The 10,866-nt window shown below is 43.2% G+C and overlaps 1 protein-coding gene across 2 annotated transcripts; it reads left to right on the forward strand.

Moving 5' to 3' along the window:
• The first annotated feature begins 817 nt into the window (after positions 1-817).
• Nudt11 (nudix hydrolase 11) lies at positions 818-8,000 on the forward strand. Of its 2 annotated transcripts, XM_036174212.1 has the most exons (3): positions 818-949; positions 1,316-1,947; positions 6,317-7,998. In XM_036174212.1, coding segments are annotated over exons 2-3 (495 nt in total). In that variant the 5' UTR covers positions 818-949; positions 1,316-1,453; the 3' UTR covers positions 6,318-7,998. The 2 variants fall into 2 exon arrangements, with proteins under 2 accessions (XP_036030105.1, XP_036030104.1); XM_036174211.1 differs by lacking the exon at positions 818-949 and having other exon boundaries at positions 1,068-1,947; positions 6,317-8,000.
• Positions 8,001-10,866: the final 2,866 nt, after the last annotated feature.

Below are 10,866 nucleotides of genomic sequence, written 5' to 3' on the forward strand. Positions count from 1 at the left end.
TCTGGTCTAGTGCAGCCTAACTGTGGAAAACCTGTCCCCAAAGTCATAATGGTGGAAGAGCAATGGAAGCAGTGGAGGAAGAAACCTTTGCCCACGTTGGGCCTACACCTGTTCAGAGACTACACACACACACACACACACACACACACACACACACACACACACACACACACACACACGTTTTCAAGGTTCACCAAAGCCCAGGATGCTCATCTGTGAGCAGGCCAGGAAAGGGTGCAGTGTGTGAGGATGGAGGCTCTGACAGGGAATCCACGACTCTGTGGGGGTGCTGCTCCAGAAACATCTTGCACTGGGGTTGAAACAAGGGTTGTGACAAGGAGTCCCGGGGTTCCATGACTGGGAAACTGAGGAACAGAGAGGCTGTGCCAAATGCGAACAGGGGTTGTGTGCAAGTGTTTCAGACAAGGGCTGAGCCAAGATGGTTGACAAGCCGCAGAAGAGAACCTGTTGAAGAAAGCAAGCTGCATGTGACTCAGCAAAGATTATTCTGGCAAGACTGCCATTGGTCATTCTGGCGACACCCTGCCTTCTGCCTAGAAATAAGGCAAGTGCTGTTCATAATGGGAGAGGACTAGGACGCGGACCTAGACCCTGCTGCCTGTGCCTTTCTGGGGGAGGGGGCTGGCCCCCGCCGCTGCCACGTCTGGCCCACACTCACACGTGGTGGGGACCCTGCGCAATGTCACAATGGGGTGCACCTCCCCAGCGCACAGGGAGCTAGAAGCTTCCCAGGCACAGCGGCGAGGGGCGCCTGCGCAGTGAACCAGAGGCGGCGCGCGTTGCGGGAGTCGAGAGACCCCCCGCCTCCGCCCCTCGCCCTCCGCCGCGCGCGCGCACGCGGGCCCGGCCACGCGCGCGCACGCATCTCACCTCGCTCAACCCCTGCCAGGGCGGCCGGGCGGCGGAGCGAGTGCGCGATCGCGGACAGGCAAGCGGGCAGGCGGGCAGGCGGGCAGGCGGGCAGGCGGGCAAGCGGGCAGGCGGGCAGGCGGGCGGGCGGGCGGGCGGGGACCGTGCTGTGCGGAGGCGCGGGCTCCAGTCGGGGGCTGTGCGGAGGCGCGGGCTCCAGTCGGGGGCTGTGCGGAGGCGCGGGCTCTGGGCTCCCGGCTCCAGGCGGCGGAAGCGGCGCCTCCAATCAGGCGGCGGGCTCGCGACCCTCGGCGCACCCGGCCGGCGCTGCCCGCCCCGCGGACTGACGGACGCGCCGGCTCGCCCCCGCCCCCGCGCCCGCCCCCGCCTAGTCTCCCCGGGCTCGGGCTCGGCTCAGACTCCGCTCTGCTCTTCTCTTCTGCAGCCCTCGCTTTCCCTGCCCGCAGCAGCTCCTCCTCGGCTGCGCGGCGGCGGCGGCGGCGGCGGCGGAGGCGGCCAGCTCGGCAGCTGCAAGCGACCACACACACAGGCGGCAGCGGCAGCGGCAGCGGCGGCGCCGAGGATGAAGTGCAAGCCGAACCAGACGCGGACCTACGACCCCGAGGGCTTCAAGAAGCGCGCCGCGTGCCTGTGCTTCCGCAGCGAGCGCGAAGACGAGGTGCTCCTGGTGAGCAGCAGCCGCTACCCCGACCGCTGGATCGTGCCCGGCGGGGGCATGGAGCCCGAGGAGGAGCCGGACGGCGCGGCGGTGCGCGAGGTGTACGAGGAGGCGGGAGTCAAGGGGAAGTTGGGCCGGCTGCTGGGCGTCTTCGAGCAGAACCAAGATCGCAAGCACCGGACCTACGTGTTCGTGCTCACCGTCACCGAGCTGCTGGAGGATTGGGAAGACTCGGTCAACATCGGCAGGAAGCGAGAGTGGTTCAAGATCGAAGATGCCATCAAGGTCCTCCAGTGCCACAAGCCCGTGCATGCCGAGTACCTGGAGAAACTGAAGCTGGGCGGCTCCCCGACTAATGGAAACTCAGCCGCCCCGTCCCCGCCGGAGAGCGAGCCCTAGTATGTACCGCTCCCGCCCGCCCGGACTCCCGCCTGTCGCCTCCCCGCACTTGCCTCCTGCCTGCCTGCCTGCCAGGAGAGCACCTCTCCTGCCCTGTGCGCCCGCACGGGCAGGAGGGAGGCTTCTTTTGTTTCCTTGGCAGGCAGACCTCTGAATCACGCTTGCAAACTGTCTCTGTTGCCAGGCGCTGTTTGCAGACAATTTGCACGTTTTTTCACATGCTTTTCTAATCGCTTCTTGGTGACACTGTAAAAATCTTGCGGTCAGCCAGAGCTGCATGGGATTTCGTGAAAGGTGCCTTAACTGCTTGCCCTGCTCTTCATAGAGGGTGTGCGTGTGTGTGTGTGTGTGTGTGTGTGTGTGTGTGTGTGTGTGTGTGTGAGTGCGCGCGCGCGCGCGCTTGCGCGTGGGCGCATCTGTCTGCCCAGTGATGTTTTTGTTTGGGTGGTGGTTTTTTTTTTCTTTAAACACCCTTTACATGTGTTTGTGCGTGAGTGTGCTTGTGCGCTTTTGATGTCAGGCTTGTGGTTTGTTTCTTAGTGGAGGCCTTTAGAGCCCTACCAGCTGGCGGGGTGGTGATGGCGGGGGGGGGGGGGGGGGTGTAGGATGTGGGGGCATCTTTTTATGTTTTTCCCCTTGTTTTCTCATTCACAGCCTTGGTTCTTGGCAGTAAGCCATTCTTGGTAAACGTTGACTCAGGCGATTTGTTTGAAATTAAAATAAGAAAAAGAAAAATTTGAGACTTTACATCTTTCCTTTCTGCATACAGTACTTTTGTCACTCAAAACGTCATCTAACATGCCTAGGACAGAAACTTCTTGTATTTTCCTATGACAGAAAATCATTTTAATTTTCAAGTTGACTTTTCACTACTGGACATTTTATAATCAGTAGTGAGGAATCACCAACTGTAGAATTTTCTTGAAAATTAAAATGGTTATGTCCATTTCCGATATAATTTACAAGGGGTTGCCCAGATAGACAGGATATTTCTAGAGACTTGCTAATAAGATACTTTTGATCGGGGTAATTCTACTTATCCAGCAGCTTCCAACCCCCAGCACCTTTTTGGATCCTCTTTTAAAAAGAAAGTCATCTATACTTGAATTTAGTGACTTCCCAGTTGAAATTCCCTGCCCCATGGTCACTGCAGGAATGCAATCTTTTATGGGGATTACATATTTGCAATCATTCAGACCATTTCCATTCTTTATATTCTTGTTGCTCAGCTGTTGACATACTTCTCAAAGTGTGAAGACACAGGAACCACCGGGTGAAGGTTTCATTTCTTACAATAAACCTTTTGGTTGTACTGTTGTTACTTTTTACCCTTGATACTTGTTTGAAATAAGGAGCCACCTCTAAATATGTCATTCTGCCCTCTGGAACTCTCCTCAGGTCCCCTGCCATATCTATTTAGGTATCCAGAAGGCACTTTTAAAAGATAATATTAAAGACTGGAAAGATCATTCCATATTTAACAGGAACATTTTTAAGAAACATCTCCAATGAGGACAATGACTATACTTGGGGAAAATTACCATGTTAAAGAACTAAATCACTTGAGTTAGAGCTGTTTATTTTTTATTACCTTATTTTGAAAAAAATCTCAGACTATGTTTTGATCATGCTCTCTCCCCTCCCCCAAGCCCTCCCAGGTGCTCCTCACCCCTCAACCCACACTCAACTCTGTGCTCTTTCTTTCTTGCTCAGAAACCAAGGAAACAAACAACAAACACAAACACCAAATCAAAAGCACACAAAATACCATGGGGTCCATTTTGTGTTGATCAACTATTTCTGAGCGTGAGGCCTAAGCTGGAGTCAGGTTGAAAGAGCCAGCATCACCCACCTAGAGAAAACTGGATTTTTTCTCTCCCAGCAAGTTTCAATTGCAAATAGCTTCTTGGTTAGGGGTGGGCCTTTGCCCAATTCCCCTTCTCCATGCTGGGATTGTGTCTTGCTTGAATTTGTGCAGGCCTTGTACATGCTGTCACAGGCTCTGTGAGCTCATATGTACTTCAATCCTGTTGCGTGTGGGAGATGCTGTTTCTTTGTTGTTATACACCACTTATGACTCTTACAATCTTCCCATTGCCTCCTTTTCCCTATACATCCCTGAGCCTTGAGGAGGTGCTGTCTTTTATAAATTTCATTAATGTACAAATCAATGTGTAAACCATTTGTACTTCATGAACACATAAAGAATATCAGTATGCAGCTCCTGGAATTCAGTTTCTACCACCAAAGCCATTATATTTGTCCTCATCACTATACTGGGCTTCTGCCTTTAATACCAGAGATAATTTGGTTTTGAACCCTATGTATATTTGTTCTTACTGCTTTTTTGTGTGATTTATATTCAGAGCATTCAAATGTTTTTTCTCCATTTGGCTTTTTGTTATTTCAAAATTAATATTGTTTTAAGCTTCTTAAAGTTGGGTGCTTGCATTTTTTGAAGAACTGTGGTTTCCCTTTATGAAAAATTTTACCTCATATTTAAAATATAAACCCTAATTTCCAAAATATACTTTGATCAAAATATACTTTGACCAAAGGAAAGAATATATGTCTAATTTGAAGCACTTATTCTTATTTCCAATCAAAATTACTTTTACTAGTTAAAAAGTTTCTAGTAGATTCTGCAGTTTTATTTCCATTAACTTTAACTTCAATATTGACATTACAGATATAATGAATTTGGCTTTATAAAAATCTTAGAAACCCTGTCAGAAATGCAGTGGAGGTTTTACTTTCTGTTACTGCAGTCAGCAATATGTTATCCTTTAAAATTACATTTATTTGTGTGTAGCTGTAGAGGTCAATGGACAGGGTGTGGGAGGGGTGGTCTATTCTTCTACCACACAGGGTCAGGAAACAGGACTCATGTAGTCAGGGTTGGTCACAAGTGCCTTTACACGCTGAGCCATCCTGTAGATCCTCTTAGTGCTTTTTTTTTTTTTTTTTTTAAAGTTTTTCGAGACAGGGTTTTTCTGTGTAGCTTTGTGCCTTTCCTAGATCTCGCTCTGTAGTCCAGGCTGGCCTCGAACTCACAGAGATCCGCCTGCCTCTGCCTCCCGAGTGCTGGGATTAAAGGCATGGGCCACCGCCTGGCCCTCTTAGTGCATTTTCAAATTATGCATAATCAAAAGTGTATTCATAATTCATTATTAAGAATTGTTTGCCTATAAATATACTGTGAATTCTTTTTCTCCAGATTTAAATAGGTAGTTGGGGATAGTATATTAATTCTACCAGTCAGTCCTCCACAGCTGTTTAACAACTGGGTATTTTTCCAAGAGTGCTAAGTCATCTTATATAGTATTTATGATTATACTAAAATACACAATCAAATTTTACATCCATCTTTCAATTGAAAAGGGAAGATCACTCCATCAGATAATTGTGATTTGCAGATACAAATTAGAAGTTTATTTCCCATACATTTTATAAATAGCTTTCGTTTCCCACTTTTCAAGTGTTTTGTTGGTAACTAGGGATTTTTTCCCAGAACCTCATGCATGCTGAGCATGTACTGGACTACTTAGCTCCACTCACAGCCCCATGATAAAGTGTTTTGTTCTTCCTGATGTACAGAGGAAACACATTAATATAGGTTTGTATACATACTGAAAACGTAATCTTGCCTATACTTAAACAAACTAAAGACAGGAAATTGACTTATATAGCCCATTTGCTTTATTATTCTGTATGGATTCATGTGAGATGATTAATAAGGTTTTTCATTGAACAGTATGGTTCCATTTCTCTAAGAATGCCTTACAGGATGTAGATGAAAATTGTCCCTGAGCAGAACTTTTACTATTTTCCTGGTGGCCCTCTCTTGATAGGACACTGTATGTGACATAGTTAAACAGTTCTGAGCAAACAGAACTATGAGAGGTCAGTATGGCCACAGGAGATTTTTATGAGAGAATGGGAGGTGATAGAAACTACACCAGGACTTGGAAGACCTAATTGCTTACACTGTAATTTCACCCAAATTACCAAATCATCCTAAATCTGTCATTGTAGATGATACAAATAGATATTGAATTAAGAAACACTTCTGTGTAATGGTTAACAGTTTGTTGGACTTGACCGATTTGAATTACTCCTGAAAGTCTAGACTGGTTTCACAATTTTTTTTTTGAGAGAGAGAATGGGAATGTGTGTGTATGTGTGTACAACGTGTACCTATAATTCCCGCAACTGCTGATCTAGGTTTCACATTGCATTTGCCTTACAGCCTGCATGGGCTTTCTAAATGCCAAGTGATTGGTGCACCTAATATGTCCTTAATAACTATGCTGCTGGGAAGAACTGTAAATATACACCTGCAAAATGTATGTTTGTTTCTTTTTCCAGATGAACAGAAACCATGTTCCAGATTACACTGAAATAAAATCATTGATGTGAATCCAGTATTCAGTGGTATTGTCAAGTTCACCGGAGCACTTTTAAGGTTCCCAGGAAGACCACCCATCTGGTTTTCCTTCTACATCTTGGAACACTCCTCTGTCTATTTTACCAACATTTTTTGCTCTGGTTGTTGTACTATTGTATGTGAGCGGACTTAATTCAGCACCTATAGCCTTTTGTTGTGCTTTTCTGATGTGTCTGCCTTCTTCATTAGACTATTACCTTTGAGAGCAATGACTATTTTTCCTTACTCTGCATATTGTGCATCCAAGACATTACTTGAAATATGGTTGGCATCACTGGAGGTCTTTGATTCAATTAATATTTTGTAATCTCTTTGTGGCAAAGCATTTCCCTCCCAATCTGGTGCTAGTAGAGTATCTGCTGTCTCAGCACCATGTGTGTAGCTCATGTGCATTAGGTGTTTCATAAACATTTCAGGACAGTTGAAGATGTTCCAGGACAAGAATTAGTACTCATTTTATGCCATACCATACAATGGCTGGTACGGTTTTAATATTATGGCATCACTGAGGGTAACATTTTATAGAATTAGTCCTTCATGTAACAACTTTAGTGTTTTTGTACTGTTGTTAATTTGCTTAAAATTTTATTCAAAAATATCACTTGCTATAAAGGTAATTGTAAAGACACTACAATGAAAACCTATAATTGTGAGTTTTTATAAAAATAAATTTTAAAATAATATACAAATAATACATTTAATTTTTTGCAATGCTCTATTTCTTAAATGTCAACATTTCCTTGCAGAAAAATGCTGATTTTTTTTATTTTCAAGATTCAATATTCTGTAATGTTTGATGGTGAGCATGAAGACAACCTGCTTTCAAAGCCGTTTGCAAAGCTCATTATGCCGTTTCATTGCCTAAGTGTCTTTTGCCCCTCTCACTGTTCCTGTTGCCTGTGGTTGTCACCCCTTTCCTAGCTTCTCAGTACCACATGCTTTCTGCATGGAAATTTGCAAAGGGCTGAGAGTGCTAAATTGGTGTGACTTAGAAAGGCTTCAGGAAGAAAGACTGCTGTAAAAGAGGAACCCAAAATGAAGAATTGAAATGAGGGAACTTGGTTCAACTCTTTCCAGAAGAATAAGTTTATGATAAGGATAAGGAAATTTTACAGTTTTGCCACAGGGTGTGTGATGTCAATACTCTTACTCAGCTCATTACAAGGGTTCCAAAGAGGTACTAATATGGCTGTTGTGTTTTACTTTTTCATCATAAACCATTATATTGGGAAAGGCTTGAACTCCAATTTAGTGTTAACACCCTTCCTCATGGTACCAGTGAGATGTATTGTGTCCCCATATCTTACAGACTTTGAAATAAAACCACATCTTATAATTTACTGGAGTTTCTATTTGTGATATGTACTGTGGTTTTGCTTTCTAAAGAAGCCCTTATCTTTTAGAAAACTGTACTGAAAATTTACAGATACGCTACTGTTATTTGCTTCAATATAATCAGGGTGGTATAAGTTTGTATATAGATGAAACAAGATTGGCTCTGATTTGATAATTGTTGGAGCTGTGTGACAGATGTTTGAGAATTCATTATTCTCTATACTTTTGTATATGTTTGAAATTTTCCATAATAAAAGTTGCAAAGATGTATGCCTTAGAGTTTACTAGTAGGCCACCTATCTCTTTCAGAGTCTAAGTATGGATGGCTGGTCAGAATAATAATTCACAGAAAGATAAAACTTTATTCTAAAAAGCTGGCTTTTCTTCCTGAGCTACATGTGTTGCTAACTACCAGTTTCTTTCAAAGAAGTTTTTCTTGGAAGACCTCCAGTTAACGTGTGCAAAAGGATCTTAGTTCACCCAGTATGGAGTATGTGAGCAGGACGTAAGTTAAAGTGCAAATGGAACAACACTCCATTTTACAATCTCCGGCTTTTGTGTGTGTGTGTGTGTGTTTGTTTGTTTTATGTGCACTGCATGAGGTCACGGGATCCCCTGAACTGAGGATAAGGATATTTTGTAAGCTGCCAATTTGATGCTGGGAACTGAAATCAAGTCCTTTGCAAGAACAGCAAGTGCTCTTAACTGCTGAGCCATCTCTCCAGTCCCACAATTTTCTTTGAAAATAACATTTTAATTAATCTTCATAAAATTCTGAAAATGAAAAATGAGTAAAAAAAAAAACATGCATAATCCCTTTCCAGAAATAACCAAGCTTTTAAAGAAGGCAAGTTTCAGTCTTGATTCTTTGCATATAATCTAATGTACTATATGATTATATATTACACACACACATACATATATATATATATGTGTGTGTGTGTGTATGTATGTGTATATATATATATATATATATATATATATATATATATATATATATATATATATATATATATATATATATCTCCACTATAATATTTACAAAAAGTCCATCATGTTTCTATTTTAATCACATTCCACACTGGCACATTGCTTTTCCTTAGAAAGGTTTAGGTTGCTGGGGCTGGAGAGATGGCTCAGAGGTTAAGAGCACTGGCTGCTCTTCAAAGGTCCTGAGTTCAATTCCCAGCACCCTCATGGTAGCTCACAACCATCTGTAATGAGATCTGGGGCCCTCTCCTGGCCTGCAGTCATACATGCTGTATACATAATAAATAAATTAAAAAATCTTAAAAAAAAAAAAAAGAAAAAGTTTTAGGCTGCTGCTAAGGGCCACTCTTAAATTTGTGTTGCTTCTGACATGCACAAATACAGGAAGCAAAACATAAAACTTGGGTCTTAACTCTAGATACACTATTTACAAATTCCTGGTGCAAGACAAAGTAGGTCAATTGTGGTGTGTGTGTGTGTGTGTGTGTGTGTGTGTGTGTGTGTGTGTGTGTATGTATGTCTTAATATCTTCACACACAAAGCTCTGAAGCCACAGGTCTTGAAATAGTCAGTTCAGATGGCATGATAGCTAGTGTCAATCAGCTGAGAATCTTGTGGGACTTGGGCCCCTGGACAACAAGTCTGTGGGGATCTGTCTTGATTAGGTTAACTGAGGTTAACCTGCCCACTGTGTGTGGAAACACTCCTTAATTGAAATGCTGGACTATGCAAGTGGCCAAAGCTGAGCAACAGCAAACATCCATTCCTGCCTGGTTCCTGATCAGACGACATAAGCAGCAGCTTCAAGCTCATGCTGCCTTGACTTCCCCATAATGATGAAACTACATGGTTCCAGGCTTTTTCACTGGAGCCACCAGGACCAGCTCCCAAATCGTGACACAGAGCTTAGGCTCTTTGTTGGCTACCTCTTTTAAATTAATCTGTTAATCTGCCTTTTGCCTCAGAGCTTATTACCTTTCTTCTGTATAACTTACTTTCACTGCTTCTCTGCCTGTGAAATAATATTTTACAACACTATACCCTTGAACTGAGGACTGAAATAAAACCCTTCTCCCCTGAATTGCTTTTGCTGACAGGAAGAGAAACTAGGACAAGGTAAAATAATTGCAGCATGCTGTCCCCAAATAGGCCTTACACATACACACATACATAGCCTTATCTGTTTTCTCTAGCTCCTCCTCCTCCACACACACACATGTGGTGGGGAGAGTAAATGAATGTAATACTTTAAAAAAAAAAAAAGAACATATAACAATTTACATTTAGCATATATAAAATATATGCTAGAAGGATAATCAGGTCCTTTCAAACCCCAGCCCTGGACTTTAGTAATACAAGCTGAGTCCAAATGGCTTGAAAATCAATTTCTCCAACTGAAGAAGAGTACACAGGGCCTTCATGGGCCTGCACCAGTCTGCACCAGGTCCTCTGTGTATATATCATGGCTTCCAGTTTAGTGTTTTCATGGGACTCCTGAGTATGCAAATGAGTGGGTCTCTGATTCTTGTGCCTTCTCTTGGGCTCTTTTCCTTCTGTTGGTTTGTCCTGTACAACTTTGTTGTGACAGTTTTGCTTTTATTATATTTTACTTTTGTTATTTTTTAAGTGAATGAATGAACTGAATGAATGAATGGATGGATGGATGGAAACCTAGCCACTAGGGTAAAGGTTAACAACTGAACTGTCACTTTTACCTGCTGGGAGAGGGAAAAATCTGTTTTCTCCAATGGAGTGACACTGGGTATAGCAGCCCCTCCAGGGCAGGCCTCATGTTCAGGTGTAGTTGACCAACATATAGTGGACTTGATAGTTCTTGTGTGCTTTTATTTGATTATAGTTTGATAGGGTTTTGTTTATTGGTGTGTTTTTTCTTTTTGGGCAGAGTTTTATTGTCTTTGTTCTGAGGGTTTCGTTGTATTTGTTTTTTGAGAAATAACTTAAAAAGTTGAATGGATAGGGAGGGAAAGAGGTTCTGGACTTGGGGGAGGGGAAGAATACGATTTAAATATATTTAAATTCAAAAATGTTTTAAATAATAAAAACTTTTTTCATTAATTATAATAAACATGTCTGTAACATGAATCTTAAATGGTCTTATTAAATAAAAACCCAGAACCAGATATTG

The sequence above is a fragment of the Onychomys torridus genome, chromosome X (assembly GCF_903995425.1).
Source record: "Onychomys torridus chromosome X, mOncTor1.1, whole genome shotgun sequence".
Classification (NCBI taxonomy): domain Eukaryota; kingdom Metazoa; phylum Chordata; class Mammalia; order Rodentia; family Cricetidae; genus Onychomys; species Onychomys torridus.